This window comes from Lissotriton vulgaris, chromosome 11 (assembly GCF_964263255.1).
Source record: "Lissotriton vulgaris chromosome 11, aLisVul1.2, whole genome shotgun sequence".
Lineage (NCBI taxonomy): Eukaryota > Metazoa > Chordata > Amphibia > Caudata > Salamandridae > Lissotriton > Lissotriton vulgaris.
The window spans coordinates 359,686,950-359,703,552 of record NC_141699.1 but is presented as its reverse complement, the minus strand read 5'-3'; the positions used below and the strand labels follow the sequence as shown (position 1 = coordinate 359,703,552).

The 16,603-nt window shown below is 48.5% G+C and overlaps 1 protein-coding gene across 1 annotated transcript in view; it reads right to left on the bottom strand.

Annotated features, from left to right (window-relative positions):
• Window positions 1-16,603, bottom strand: part of NCAPH (non-SMC condensin I complex subunit H) — a 379,053-nt gene that overhangs the window by 181,347 nt on the left and 181,103 nt on the right. The window contains exon 9 of the mRNA XM_086943336.1: window positions 4,780-4,979. Within this exon, the coding sequence (XP_086799462.1) occupies window positions 4,780-4,979 (200 nt within the window). The remainder of the gene's footprint in view (window positions 1-4,779; window positions 4,980-16,603) is intronic.

Genomic DNA, 16,603 nt, shown 5'->3' with positions numbered 1-16,603 from the left:
CAAACAAAAACGTCTGGGTGATGATTTGACCGATGTGGAACTGTCACAACTTTCAATAGGAAGGATGCCAGAGTCCACAGGACCAGTTTGTCCGGGAAAAAGATAGTATAAAGTGGATTAAGACAAATTCTGTGAAGCTTATTCACGTGCATGCAGAGGTAATGGTAACAAGGAACACAGTCTTGATGGTAAGGAGCCGTAAAAAGCAGTTGTGAGCAGCTTGAATGGAGAGCACATCAGATAGGTCAAGAAGAGCTTAAGGTTCCAATGGTGCATCACGAAAGTAGAAGGGGGAAACGTATGTTGTGGCCCTTTCAAAAAAGCATAACAACTGGTGATTGAAACAGTCAGGGCTGATCTGGCAACCATAAGGCGGGTGAAAGATCACCTTTAACTATGCCCAAAGTAAAGCCTTGCAGGGCAAAAGAGAACAAACAGCAGAACATCAGATAGCTTTGACTGAAGGGGGTCAGTCTGGCGTGTGGCACACCATACCACCAATTTGTGTCAAATACAGGTGTATTCAGATCTCGTTGAGAGAAGCCTGGCTGCCAGGAGAACATCAACCATCTCCGGATGAAGGTTGCCAGTGTTCAGCTGTCACCGCTCAATCTCCATGCATGATGGTGTGAATGCGAAGTCAGCCTGATCCGAGGACATATGCTCAATCCCAGGATTTCTGGATACCATACTCTGTGCATAATCATGAGCTACTGGCATGACATGTGTTCAGTCTGTCCTGATCTTAAGAACTCTAGGGAGGAGAGGCATTGGCAGAAAGGCAAACAGAAGTCCAGAGTTCCACTCGGGCAGAACAAGTCTCTAAGTGGAAGACACCTTAGAACCTCCAACGAGTAGAGGTGCTGCCGTTGTGCATTCTGGGCGGTGGCAAACAGATTGAGCCAAGTCTCTCCTCATCCACAAAAGAAACTGTGCGCCACCTCCAGGTGAAGCTGCTGCTTTTCTGCCTTGACATTCAATGATCTTGCCAGGCGGGTGAGCACCAGGAAAATTCCTTGGTCATCCAGCCATTTCCAAAGGCACAAGGTCTCCAAGTACAGGGGCGATAATCCCCCCACACCCTCCCCACCACCACCACGTCCTGTGTGTTGCAGTACCACATGGAGATGGTGTTGACAGTGAGCACCTGTATCAGCCTACATTTGATGAACAGAAGGAAGGCATTTAACACCAAGAGGATGGCCCTCAAGCTCCAGAAGGTGGATGGGGAGCTGAGACTCTGCTGGAGACCCGAGACCTCGGATCTTCTCTTCCTGATGGCTGCCCCAACCCAGAAGCAATGCATCTGTCACCATGGTTAGCCCTGGACGAGGAAGGGAGAGGGGTCTGCCACGGACTTCTCATCCCACACATGCCGGTGAGCTTGCCCAGCAGCATGCAGGAAAACATCAGTCCCAGCCACAACATATTCAACCTCATTGAAATCCAGGACAGAGGCAGAAATAAAAGTATAATAGTCGTAATGTCCTGAATTTTCGAAACCAAGCTAAATGGCTCATATGAAGAGAAGCTTTTTCCAAGGCAGATGTATTGAGGCCTCTAGTCTCCTGTAAGTGGTCATACCAACTGAACTCATCACCTTGGTCATAGTTGCCTCCTTTGAGGAATAGGAACGTCCAGAGAAGTGTTGCTTCTGTAGGATTCGGGTGCAAAATTGGTTCAAGTCAGACCAGTGAAGTCTCTAAGTCGGGGAGACCCATTTGTTCCTCCTGCTCTGTCAGAGGGAGTAAGCATGGGAATAGAGGAACCCCGGGTCAGCAAAGAATTTGCGGTTGGAAACCACATGGAGGCCCGCAGACTCCAATTGGTGGTGCGGGGGAAGAACCCCCCATCAGTATTCCATAAGGAGGGCATTGTGGCTCCTAGGTGCCAGAAGGCACGTCAGAAGGAGTTAGACGGGATCTAAAGAGCTGCACCATAGTCACACAGAACTCTTCAAGGTGACATGGTATGGCATTCGGCCCCGAAACTAGGGTTTTGCTGGCACAAGTTGCGAATTGACTCTGAATTCGGCAGTTTTCAGGAATGATAGCAAGAAGATTGGTGCCACTCCCGCACTCTGTCAGGTGAGAGTGGCGCGAGGGAGCAGAATTCCACTTCAACTTCTTGTGTTCCTTTTTAGACTTTCCTTAAGATTTGGAGCTTGACGAAGACCCACCTTTTGAGTGGCTCCAACAAGAATGGGATCAGGAACGTACCTTGGATGTGATGTAGAGTTTCGCCTAGCATTCACTGAGGACCTTCAGGTTCATCAATGAACAGTCCTCGAAGCCATGCCTCAACCCCAGCCACAACAGTCCTAAGTGACATCCCTTACACACTGGAAAAAATGTCAAGATACAAATTCCCAAAGACAAAGGAGCAGCACAGGATCCACGTCTGGTGGCAAGAAAAGAAAGGAACGGACGTCAGCGTGCCGGAGTGGCACCTATAGAGGCCTGCATGTCATTTCCGGAGCAGAATGGCACAAGTGCAGACCTGCAAGTCGCCACCTCCCGGCAAGCAGCGGTACTGCTGAAACGTTTCTAGTCCGATGCCTGGGATATATTCAATAGGCGAGGAATCGGTGGCTAGAAGTCTCTATTAGAACTTTGCTTACACAAAGCATGTTAATCATCCCCAAGATGCCGCCCTACAAGTCTAACAGAATCTGTTCATTCCTAAGAGCATATTAAGCTGCAGATTATGGTGTCCTAAGAAGAGAACCTTCTCCCAATCCATGAAACCATGGCTCGTCTTAAATCCTTTGTTAGTTACCACAGTAGATGAATACCTGCTTCAATTGCATGTCTTATTCGTACTAAAGGAGTCTCATCCTGAGGAGACATTGGGGGAAATCAGAAGTGCAAGATGACATTACACCTAGGGGGGGGGGAGAGGAGGAGGATGGTACTGGGGGGGTGGGGGGGGGGATACTGGATTCAGGAGCGTTAGGAGAGTGTAGGGTAGTAGCCAATGGGCTAATGTCCCCTAGGGTCACTAAGCCCCCCTATATGAGCACTTCAGATGGGCCCTGGCCGGGAGTGTTGACATACTCTCCTGTGAGGGAAGCCAGATTTGTATGCCAAAGGCGGTGGGCTCTTTGAAGCTCCATGCCTTGGAATGCTAATTCACAGGTCATCCTGTGGAAGGGGGGACTTTGTTTCTGACCTCCTGAGAGCTAAGACCATCACACCTGGGGGTCAGAAACTCCACTGTGGTGGCAGGCTGGCGGAGAACAGCCAGTTAGTACAATAGTAGTGGGAAGTTTTTTAGAGGGCACCTCTAAGGTGCCTTTGGGTGCATGTATTAATAAATCCATCACTGTAATCGGTGTGGGTTTATTGATATGAGCTGTTTGATATCAAACATCCCTATTTTCAGTGAAACCATAATGTAGGTGGGGAATTCGCTGTTACCAGAGTCCAGCAGGTATTAAGATGGCTTCACTGATCACTTGTACTGGTGGTAACAGAAAAGACCGGTACAGGGGCATACCTGCTCATGCAGTTATGTCCACATATGTAGTATAGAGCACCCTGCCTTTGGGTTGCAAGGCCAGCTGTATGGGTGACTTACTTATGTGGCATGCAATGTCGGCTGGCATGGCACACAGGCTGTGTGTCATGTCGTGTTTTCACTTTTGTCTGCACCAAGACACGCAGCCTGCAATGGCAGTCTGGATGACATTGGTGAGGGGTCCCTTAGTGTGGCACAATAGGTGCTGCAGTCCTTAGGGACCTTCTATAGTACCTGAGTCCCTAGGTACCAGTTACTAGGGACTAACAGAAGGTGCTATAGATATTGCCAATTGAACTACAATTGTACAGCTTTTGGGAAAGAGAACTGGCATTGGGGACCTAGTTAGCAGAAACCTAGGTACACATCTAGTCAAAATCACATCACATTGGAGGCAAAACATGAGTGACCATGCCAAAAAGGGGGCCTTTCATATATACAGGTGTAAATTTGCAAGTGTAAATTCATGACTTTCAGGAATTTATCAAATGTTTCCAAGACATTCCTGGAAAGCATATTCAAGCAGAGGTTTTCATGCACATTCCATTCTCAGTGGGGCCCTATTCTTTTTGTGCCGAGCTCTGAAGACTGACACATGGGGGTAGGACGCCTGGGTATACAGGATCTGCGGTGCAAACGCAAAGATAACTAAGTTAATTAATAAATAAAGGAATAGTAAAATCTACATTTTTCCAGTGGAAGTAAACTCTTGCCCTACACTCCCCAGTAAATAAGGAAGTGATCTGTTCTTATTCCCACCATGGACAGAGGATTATGCAAGCCCTTGGATGAATGCCGACATAAAGCCATATTTGTGGGCATACAAAAACTTCCAAGGCTTACCATGCCTTGGGCCCCCAACTTACCACACCTTGAGCGGGTCAGAGGTACAGAGAGCTCCACACCCAGACAGCACATCTAACTTGGATTATGACTGCCAGATATCCCTTTGTGTATTACTGATAGTTGCAAGTAAGTTCATTTTGGTTATAAACATATGTTTAAGACAAAATTTACCTGTGTGACTAGGCCCCTTCTTGGCCTTTACAGACACCTAAGATGGCACCTCTAGCCATATTAGTTAGCTAAGAGGCAGAATGCCACGAAGACTGAAAAAGTTTTTGTGCAGAAAACCTGCCAATCCACTGCTGACTGCTCCACTGATCATGGACAAAGGAGATCTGTAACAATTGGTCTTGGTAAAATGGGCATGCTTAAGAACAAGCTTCAGATAAAGAAATGTGCTTGTAGACCCTTCACCTGATTGTCTCGCGTTCCTTCCTGCAAGCTTCACGCTGATCTTTGAAGCCCCCAAGGTCCCCTGAATCCATGCCATCACACACATCTGCATCAAAGTCATCCTCTACTGGTCCATCCAAACAGTCCTCTTCATCCGGTTCTGCATGAATGTCGAACACCTGATCACTTTGTTTGAACTTGTCCAACAAGGAAGCAACAGTCTGTGGAAAAGAAAGTACACATTTAAAATCAACATGAAAACTCAAGGAACACCAAGAGTGCTGCATAGATGGAGGCGGAGCAAACTGGACTAGAGCATAGGATTTGGAGCAGGAACAGGGGTGGATGAATAAAGACATGCATCCAACAGTGTATTTGTGTACAGAACTTGCATGCGTAAGCAGCAGATAAAACACTGCCATATGGTTGTGTGATCTTAGGAAACTGAACCACTCCTGCCTGAACACGGAGATAGTGAACTTACTCCTCAAGAAAAAGTATTCGGACTGAGCTACACCTCATGAATAGGGCCCGATGGGAGGACTGCCCTGAACTACTTGTTGGATGCATGTAATGCAGCCCTTCAAAGAGGTTCTGGGTGTCTTGAATGTGAACTTCGTTGACCTTACTGATGCCCACATCTTCTAGGAAAATCTGCCCATGGTAGCACTTGCGGAACACAGTCTGAGGCCTAAATTCTGTATTTGGTCAGCTTTAGAACTACAAGCTCTTTCTAGTCTTCTGCCTCCAAGAACAGCCCACCAGGTTTCGACAGCCTTAAGGAAGTGTCTACACTATTAAAATTAAAATATATAAAAACAGCAGATGCATAGAGATCTGTTACTCCCAGACAAACCTTTAATAATCCACCCACTTGGACTGCTATTCCAATTTATATTTCTCAATTTGTGGGACTATACAGCAATAGCCAGCATCCCACCTTTAAAAGTTTTCATAGGTTCTGTTCCTGTAGCAATTAGGTTTTCTTAATTTACTGTGATGATGCTCTTTCAGTATAAACAAGTACATAGATCTGTTGCCCTACTGCCCAGATTTGTGTTTTAGATTTTACATACATGTATGCCTCTATACTATTGCCATAAACATCTCACATGCACCGAACGCAGCAGATATAGATCATGGTCCTTTCTATAGCTCTTGCCACCATAGCCAAATACCAACATCCAAAAGCACATTAGACTGTTTCCACACAAACAAACGGGGAACTCAAAGAGGACACAGAGCTATCTGTTGTAGACCAACTTCAATTACAATGCAAGGGCATGCCACGTTGTAAAGAATGGACATGCAACTGGTGGAAGCCCTGCACACCCATATACAATGATCAGGAAATCGCCTCCCAACTAGAAACACAAAAGCACAAGCACCCAAACACCATATTCCTGGGAGGCAAACAGAACTCTGATGAAAATGCTGAAATCATGTGGTAAACCTGCAGCAGACCATTTTAGGCAACCATTTAATGGCAGATTGTGCGCTAAACAAATGCTTACAATGAAATGTTAAACTTCACCCTTTGGAGCAGCAAACATGGCTATTACAAGACAGGTTTCGGCAGGGGCAATGGAACTCTAAAGGCCATTTTGTAAATTCACAAACTGGTGTACACCTGATTAAGTGGAGGAACTTCAGTTCTTCGGACTAAAAACCAAAGAAAACGTAACTTTAGTGTATTTTTTAATTGAGAGAATAATCTGTTTAATGTTTGGTATATATCACCAATACACTTTCAATTATTACTTTCTGCTCCGGGGCAGCTGTAATGAAAGTTCTGAGAAAATTGTATTAGGACTCAAACTGCTGAAAAGATAGTTGGGTAACGATGTGCCTCCAAGTAATTTTTCCCTCAACAATCTGGGATGCAACACAAAAAGAAAGAGTTACTTAACTTTGATTATGCCATTTTTGGTAGAGATTATCCAAAAGCAGATCTGTCACCTTAAAATATTTCCCAAGCGTCAGACTGGATCTGGAAAATTCTAAGCACTTACCTCTGTGTGCCGATACGTGGCCTTCTTCAGCTCCGCATCTGAAGGAATGTCACGGTGCCCATATATGCGCCACCTTGGGGCACTGACATCAGTTTGTTTCGTGAATATTTTTGAGTCAAAAACACGGAGCAACGTAAAACCAATGTTGAATCAGTAAGCAGAGGATAATGGGATCTTTTAGGTGAAGGATGGGAGGGTTGGTGAGTCTCTATCAGAATAAGCAGTATGGAAGGTAAGTAAGTTCTTTTAAAAAACATTTTATTGGCTTTATATGGTACCATCTGGGCAGCAGCCCTGCATATACAGTTTAAAATAAAGGAGAACGCAAAAGTACCACATTTGTATACAAAATGAATAACAATTTGTATATATAACAACAACAACAACTGTGCGCAGACAGTCCCGTAATCTGTGTATATGAGTGTGTATGTTTGAGGGCCCACCTTGGCATTGATATGATATTTAGGGTGACATGTAATGATTGATAACGAAAAGGAGGGGGGGGGGTGTGTTCATACATCAGGGGGTCTAAGAGGGATGATCAATGCCCCGATATGTTGTCCATCTGGACCATATTCTCCTGTGTTTCAGGAGACAACCACGTGCCTGGAAAACTGCTAGTTATATACCCATGCATCTGTCTAACTCAGTTCGCCACAGCTGAGCGATATCGCGTTTAGCAATAGTGAGGGCCAGGAAAAGCAGGTGCTGTTTATACAGATTCTCCCAATCCCATCAGTGCTGTGTAATAGAAACAATTTGGGGTCATATGGGAAATCCCAGCACAACACCTCCCCCAGGCAAGACGAAACCCTGCGCCAGAAGGGCTGAATCGCCGTGCAATCCCACACCGTATGCATAAATGTCCCCTCTTCCCTCCCGCTGCGTAGGCACTGGGGAGATTGAATGACCCCCCATCTTCCAAAGCCGAAGTCTGGTATAATAAACACGGTGTATGTATTTGAACTGGATGAGACAGTATCGACCAGACACGGCTACCCCCGGGGTCTAGCCACGGCTTCGGCCCAATTGTCATCGGTTAGGTCTGGTATGTCTGCGTGCAACGCCCCTCTGGTTTTATGTGGTGATGGTTTGGCATATCGTCAAAGTCTGGTATATTTGTCGGATTTTATGGGACCCTAGGTTTCCCATGAGAGAGCGGCCCTCGAGGGGATGGAATTCTGGGAGGGAGAGAGTCCTGGGTAAGGATGTTGGGCGTAAGAGCATGGCAAAGTTTGAAGGTACCTATAAAATTGAGATTTATGCAGTTCCACCTGTAGCTGTTGAAAGGACTTAAACATGGTGCCCTTCATAACGTCTCCTAGAGTGGAGATACTTATGAGGTCCCATTTATGAAATCCCAGTGATGCTGTCACCTGGCGCAAATGGGTACCATGCCATAGGGGAGTCACCTGGGTCAAGCACCCACGCCATCCCATCTGTCCCACAGTATACCTCCAGAGCCTAACCACTATTCTGCTGGCATGGGGGAGGAAGTAGAGTTTCTAGGTAGTATATAAAGCCGAAGGAGGGGAGTACACTCCATCGCTGCATGTTCTAATGCGAACGCTGGATCTATTGGCGTACTGTACCACCATTCATTAACAATTAATAAATGAGAAGCCACATAATAAGCGTACACATCTGCCGCCGTGATACCGCCGCAATACGTTGATTGTGCACAGGTTTGGAGCGCTACACCAACAGCCCCTCCATTTAGGAGGAAATCATTGTAAATAGCGTTTATCTGTGTGAACCATGCCCGCGATATATGATACGGGAAATTCTGCATTCGGTATAATATTCTGGGTAAGGAAACCATTTAAAAAATTGCTGCACGCCCATATAGCGATAGGAGAAGTGACTACCATATATTGGTCTCATCCCGGAGTCCAGCTAGAAGTGAATTTATGTTATATGATGGAGGCGTCTAGTTGGACACAGACACGAAAATGCCCAGCTATCTAAAGCCTTCCTAAGTATGCTTCAACTGGGCCACCCATGTTCCTCTGCCCTGACTGCCACATACTGGGTACAACACAGATTTTGAGGGGTTGGTGTATAGCCCTGAAGTCTGACTCAGAATCTGAAGGATGCGCGGCCCAGAAATGTATGGGTCTGTCATAAAGAAGAGGATATTATCTGAATGCAGTGTGATAGGGTCAGATTGCGACTGCGACCATTCAAAACCCCGGAGCACTGGATCCTTGCACACCCATACCGCCAGGTGTTTAATCGTAAGAGCAAATTAAAGAGGAGACAAGGGGCAGCCCTGTCTCGTGCCGCGACCAATAGGGAAAGGGGCAGAACGGTGCCCGGCGATAAGTACAGAGGCTGTCGGTTCTGTGTATAGTAAGCGGACGTATGCGAGGAAACATGGGCCAAAATGGACTACTTCAAGCAGTTGAAAGAGATACTCCCAACTAAGGTAGTCATATGTGTGAGAAGTTGGCCTGATATGCAGTGCTCACTATTCTAGTGATCACTATGTATCAGTCCAAACAACCCTTATTGATGATTGGTTGTAAGTCAACCGTAGACCAGCTATCCTAGTAGCATGGACAAGAGCAGCCTTTAGGCTAGACTATAGAGGGCGTGTTAAGCCAGCTGTTATACCATCACATATACCCCATGAACACCAAGTTAAAGGACACCACACAAGTTGTTATGAAAATAAACAGATATTTATTTAGAACACAACAGCCCTGGACTCTTTATGAGGACAGGGCGCTAAGCACAATACAAAGCTCTTAGGAAAATACGCAAAGTTGCACAATTTACACAAATGCCCGAGGGGCACGAAAAACCATATACTACAAAAGTGGAATGCGAAATTACTAGCAGGTAAGTACTACTCTAATAGGCTTTGGGATCGCTAGGACTTGACTACTGAACCTTCAGATTACTAGCAGGAGGCCTAGGGAGATCGGGTGCTGAGTGTGCACTCTCACGCGGGATGAGGGACAAAGTCTATGGATGCTAGATTTCGTTAAGTTAGTGATATCGGACGAATCCGACTAGGTAGAGCTGAAACGAAAAAGGATCTGGACCCTTGGATAGCAAGACTATGCTGGAGCACCGAAATGCTGAGTTTACCTAGCCCAGGGGCTGCGGATGCATAGGTCTGGAAAGACGTCGGGAATCCTCGTTGCAGTCTATGGAGCCTGAAAGAAGAAGTTGCTGGCAGGCGACCAGTGAAGAGATTCGGAGTGATCAAAGCCTGGATCGAAGATGGAAGACACCTGTAATCAGAGGGGACCAAGTTCTGAATCACTAGCCAGTGATTAGATGGGCACCAGGATGGCACCGGCTGAAGTCACCTCGACCAGGTGAGGGGGCGACGCTGGGCTCTGCAGTCTCACGGACCAGGAGGCGTTGTCGGCGACCAGGATGGAGGTGCGAGCTGTCCCAAGATGGTATCTGCTGTCGACGTCGCTGGACCCAGGATTGGGGCAACAAGTCTTGGCAAATGCAAGCCCACGCGGTGGACTTAAAATGGCGTCTGGAGTGGACCAGGAGGGTTCGGGGTGCTCCTCTGTTGGAGGGGAGCAAGGGCCAGTCTGGAACAACCAGACCAGCAGTGTTGATGTCGTCGTTCGTCGTCGGGAAGGCCACAAGCCAGCAGGCTAGTAGCCAGACAACGCGGTGAGCAGCAAAGAGCAGAAGGGCCCCACGCAGATTTCGTGGAGGCTGAACTTCGGTGCTGGAGCTGCTCAGGGTTGGGGCTTCTCACACCCCAAAGCACTCACTCGAGGATCCCTCGGCGGTCGTGCTGGGCAAGCGTCGTGCAGTCCTGAAGATGGCCGGTCCCTCGAGGTCTCGTCACACCCACGAATCTCAGCTGGGCTGATGATGCAGGTAGAGGTCAGAGGTGCCAGGGAAGCCGGTTCTCGTCGAGCTGGGCAGTCTTGATCCGGAGGAGAGACTTGCAGCAGAAGGCAATGCTTGGATGGTGCCTGCGGATGCAGGGTGACTACTCCTTAGTCACAAGGGAGAAATCTTAGGAAGAAGTCTTGAGTTCCTTTCATAGAAAGTAGTTTCAGGATTCAAAGATGATCTAATTTGGAAGGGGGCCCGCTCCTATCTTTTTCCTAGGAAAAGGGGCTGGCACGCGACTAGGTCCTGCCCATGGGTGGGACCAGGAAGGGGGGTGGTTACATCCCTCTCCCATGCCGGACTTTCCCCAGCTCAGGGGCTGGTGTGCCCCTGGAACTGGTTCTAGCCGGCAGATGCATAGTGAGCACCGGGGTGCCACTTGATAAAGCGATACCAGAGTTGGCATATAACCGCGAGGATTATAATGCACTTAAGAGTATATGGTATGCGTTATCATGGAACAGCTATTAGGACTTGGTTTCGCAAGCTGCAAATGGGCTCAGCTCATGCCAGAGCACCATCTCACACGATTCCAAGCACTCTGCCTTCAGGATTGTCAAGGCCTGCCATAGGAGTGACTGATAGGAATCAGTGTGTCCATTTTAGGGTTAGACATAGGTATACTATATCTAAAGCAAGGGGTGATACACCACCTCGCCCCAGCTGTCGTGCAGCCAGTTGTGTTAGATTTAGATGGCCAGCCAGAGGTGGCATAATACATGCTGCAGCCCCTGGTAGGCCCTGGGTACACCTATGCCCTGAGTTACAGGGTCTGATAAGGTGGCCCAGTACCAATTGGTAAATGCACCTAAGGTACAAGTGTCAATTTAGTGAGAGAACAGCAAAACTGTGGGTCTGATTAGCAGGCCCACAGCCAGAGAAGTCGTAAACCAGTAAAGTAAAAAGCAAAAATCTGGGGTGATCATAGGATTGCAGCCCCTACTCTCCTACAAAATGCTTTTGCAATATCGGCTAGGAGTATCGCTGCAGGGCGACCCAGTTCCGGGACCAAGGCCATGGCATTATGGACCTGACAAATATTGTGACAGGTGACCCGGTGTGGCATAAAGCCCGACTGATTTAAGTGGATCAGATCCTGAATACAGACCCGCAAATGATCGTTTAAGACCTTGCTCACGAGCTTGGGCTCAAAATTAATCAAAGAAATGGGGCGATAAGAGGAGAGGTCTTCTGGTGGACGCCCTGGTTTTAAAAAGAGGAAAATCTCTGCTAGCCACCATTACTGTGGCAATATGCGTGGTTCAAGGGCATCTTGTATTACCCCCAATAGATGCGCACCCGTGATAGTCATATGCGACCGCAGAAATTCGATGGGGAATCCGTTAGGGCCGGGGTCCCGCCCTGGGTGCAGAGCTACCAATGCAATATTTAATTCATCTATTGTGATGGGGCGTCTAGTTGGTCTCATTAGATTGGTGAGTTGTGGAGGAGGAATATCCCGAAGGATCTCTGCTGAGAGCCTTCGAAAGCTGTTCTTGCTGCATGTATAATGCCGAGAAATAGCGCACAAATTCAGTGGCGACCGCCCCGGAGAAGAGTGAAGGACACCATCAGGTCCTCTGATGGTCGGAATGGCAGCCCGGGACTGTCCCACCTATGTAGCCTTTTGCTTGACTTATCACCCCACTGATAGATCTGGTGTTGCGACGCCATCCAGATGTCCTTCGCTTCGTCCATGAGATGCTGCTGCAACTGTTGTTGAGCTTGAAGTAAATTACGCCGGAGGAGAGGAATGGGATCCTGCAGGTACTGTGCCTTGGGGGAGATGTGGTGAGCTTCCAATTCAGCTCATTGGGCAGTGTGTTTTCGTCACTCATTTGTACAGTAACTGATATCAACCTCCCCGAAAGTGGGTTTTAAGGCTTTCCAAAGGGTTGCCCTGGATGGGGCATAGGCGATGTTTAGATCTAGGTATTCCTGAATCGTCTCGGCGAGTGTCTCCTGATACTCTGGATACCGAAGATGCCATGGGGGACATACGTCATCTAAAGGGAGGCTTGTGGAAATGTAGATGGAGTTTACCAAGAACCGTTGAGTGGTCTGACAGTCCCCTGGGAAGGTGAGAATCTGTGGATGTACCTACCTGGTGTAAATAGATAGTCCAGCCGTGATAAGGAACCATGTACAGCGGACACATGAGTGTATCCCGCCTCTGCAGGGTGATATTCCCACCATAGAGCAGACCATCCCAAAGTACTGGCTTAATGGAATAATTTGGTGGCTTCCGTTGGGGGGGGGGGGGTGCTGGGGGCAGGACCATACCCACACTTTCTGTTCAATGATGACATTCCGTCATTACAGCCCCCGCCCTCCCCCCAAAAGGTTCAGGCCATCCGAAAGCTCAAACTTTGGGCGAGTAATTTTGTCAACAAAGGCAGAGCCCAAGGGGGGGCATAAATACTGTAAATGCGTTCACCATAGAGAGTTCCGGATACCAGTATATATCTTTCCCCAGGGTCAGCCCAGCGCTTCCCGGGGATGAACAGAATACAACGGTGAATGAGTATAGCTGTCCCCTGGGAACCCCTCATGTTAGATTAACTGGTCTCCAAACATGGCCAAGCAAGGGGCCTTGCTACCCAATAAATGGGTCTCCTGAAGGAGGAGCATGTCGGTGTCGTATCACTTGGCCTGGCGAAGGATGGCTCCCAGTTTTATTTTGCTAAGTAGCACCCTAACATTCCATGTCACCACTGTCAAATCCCCCGGTGGGGGGAATATTAGCATAGGCCGCCATCTATAAGGCGTACGCGTAATGTGGGTTTCAGATCTGACCGGAATGGAATTGCGCGTCTGTAGGAACCAAAAGTAACATGAACATTAACCAAGTACCCCCCATACTGCCTAAAAAGAGTATCTGTTGCAGCGAAGAGCGCCCCCGGTCCCCAACGGGGGAACCAAGAGCGTCCCCACCTAATGGATACCAACGTGTACCTGAAACTTTAACATGGAGTGCAAATGTCCAGGACAGGACAGTTACTGAGCGTGTTGGTCACGCGGACCCAGTGCTGATGTAAGTAACGAAAGGGAAATATTACAACAATCGGCAGAGACTAAGACGCCAAGAGTCTAGAAATGGGTCAACTCAAGATGCCCGCTCCGGGATGAAGGAGCGTCGATCCGATCCGGATCTATATCGCCGCTTTGATTCTGTCCTTCTGGATCGGTTTTGCTGTTAACCTCCGGAGGAATCAGACTCCAGCGGTGAACAAGGTTTCAGAGGAGCTTGTTCATCAGTTTGGACAAACACCGCTTCAGGCGTATCGAAGAAATGGGATTTGGAATTGTAGAGAACCCTTAGCCTGGCGGGATATGAGAGCGTATATTGGATGTTGAGATCTCGCAGCCGTCACTTCGCCACCATGAAAGATTGCCGTTGCTGTTGGACCAGGCGGGTGTAGTCTGGAAATATCATTGTAGGTCTGGATTCAAAGGTTCGCTTGTCTCTGTGTACACTGTGGCGAATTGCAGAATGGGACCTCTATCCGCTTAGTTAAGCAATTTGGCGATGACGGGTGAAGTTTGTTCATCAAGGCCCTATGAGCTCTTTCGACCACAAGGCAGGAGGATAACATCATCTGGAAGGAGATCTTTGAGCCACTGGGTAAGGAAGCGGTTCATGGAGGTGCCCTCATAATCCTCTGGAAAACCAACAAAAAGGATGTTGTTGTGCCTCGCGCAGCCCTCCGAAACCTCACCCGAGACGCCAGCTCCTGTGAAATCGCGGCTAGTTTGTTGACTCGCTGTTGGATGGTGGACACTGTATCTTTGACAGATGAGATCTGCGTCCCGCTTCAGTGATGCGATCCACCGCCTTTCGTAGGTCCTGACGAAGGAAGGAGACCTCGGATCCCACCGCGCCAATTTTGGCATCCAGGGTGTCTCTATCCTCCGTGATGGCCACCAAGAGTTCGGAGTTGTCCGGGACAGATCTGCATGCGGCCCTCCTGATCGTCGGCGTGGCGTAGTGGTCAAGAGTACCATCTTTTGTACCGGACCCACCAGGTTTGTCTTTGGGCATCGTTGGGCCACGAGACGAACTATCGGGGAATCCAAGCAGTCCAGCCGCCCACCAACGTGCCCCAGTGCTAGATTCTGCAATGTACTCCAAGGCCCACCAGGTGTCGCCAAGGGCAGAGGATATGGGGCGCTGTGGCAAGCAAAGAGACAGTGCCACCTCTCCTCACACGGCTGTCCACTGATACACCCTCGGATTAGGGTCCCCGCCCTGCCGTAGCCCCTGGGCGGGGGGAATTCCTCTTGAAAATGGAGGGGAGAGGGCCTGTAGGGCCAGCGTGCAGAGTTACCCAATCTGCCCGTGGGCCCCCGCGGGAGCCTCCCCAAAACCGGCCAGCACCTAGAGGGAGTTGTCGGATCAGGTCGGGAGCCGCCCTAAAGTCAAGACCCCTGCAGGGGCACGGCACAAAATGCCACGGCAACCAGCAAGTGAGGGGGCCCGGGAAGCAAACCCCTCCAGCTTTCCACAGCCCACCAACATTGTTGCGGGCTACGGATCTACCGGTCCGGTCTCTGGTCAGTTGCACTGGGCAGGATTAATAGCATGATTTAAGAACGTGGGCGTGCTGAGTTCAGTTAGTCCTGGCACCATGCTGGCTACCCAAGCCACTCACCAGTAACTTGTTCTTTTGATAAATACTTCTAACCACAAATTCCTCATCTTAGAATAGATTCCCAAGCAATACCTCCCTGGAGGAGAGTATGCAAACTGCCTTAAACCAAAAGGTGCTATAGAACCGAGAAGGCAAAATGCTCATGTTAACGTACCAGACTGTCCAAGCAGCAGTGCTTCTTCAACGGGCGAAGTGACGCCCACATTTGGAAGATGTCTAGGACAGGACCCACATGTCAATACAGTAGTAGCGGCCTTGGCCCTGTTGGAATGGGCTTGCAAGCCCAGAGGAGGCTGCTTTGATTTATAAAGTTTTATTAGCTAAAGCTTAGCAGGTCTGCACAGCCTTGTCCTTCATTCCAGTGAACCAGATGAAGAGCTGATCGTACACCCAACAGTCTGTGGTGTAGAAAGAGCTCTCTCTTTGGGTCCAGGTGACTTAGCGTCTCTACTCCTTAGAAGGGTGAGTTGAAGTGAAAACCGCAGGCATCGCAAGGCTGTGGTAGACATCAAAGCGGATGACCACCTTTTGCAGGAAAGAGGTATGCATCAAACTTATTCCAACTGCAGGTGTATACAGTCTCAGTGGATGGACGCCTGGCTGCCATGACAGAACTTGGGAGAAAAATCTAAAACTCTCAAAGGTTGAAGCTCAATCTCCATGCATGAAGGTGGACTGTGCAGGTTCAGGTACAGGATCCTGCAATGTTATTGCAACAGGAGGTTCTTTTGAAGAGAGAGCCCGACCTGAGTACCAATGCTCATGATCAGGAGTTCTGGATATCGTACTGTCGGAGCTTAATCTGGAGGTAATCAGGATGACTTGGGCCTGGTTATCCTGATCTTCTTGAGAACTCTGGGCTGGAGTGGTATCGGCCGAAAGGAGTTCCTGAGTTCCGCTTAAGGCGAATAACCTCCGAGTGACAGCTGCTTTCAGAAGTGCTAACAATGCATGTTTTGTGCGGAGGAGAACAGATTGAGCCAATGTTTTCCCCATTCTTGGAAGAGACCTCACACCACCTTCGAATGCATTCTCCATTTGGGATCCAAAAAGCATGGACGGCTGAACTTGTCTGGACTGGCACTCCATGAGCCCGCCAGGTGCTGCACAAACTGGAAGATGTCCTGGTGCAGAGCTTTTTGGCACAAAGCCCCTGATCCCACCCAGACGGTTTGTTACAATATCACTTGGTGGTGGTGTGGTCCATGAACACTTGAACCAGCCTTGTCTTGATGGACGGGAGGAAGGTTTTCAATGCCAAGTGGATAGCTCTCAGCTCTGGAAGATTGATGTGGGGAAGATTCT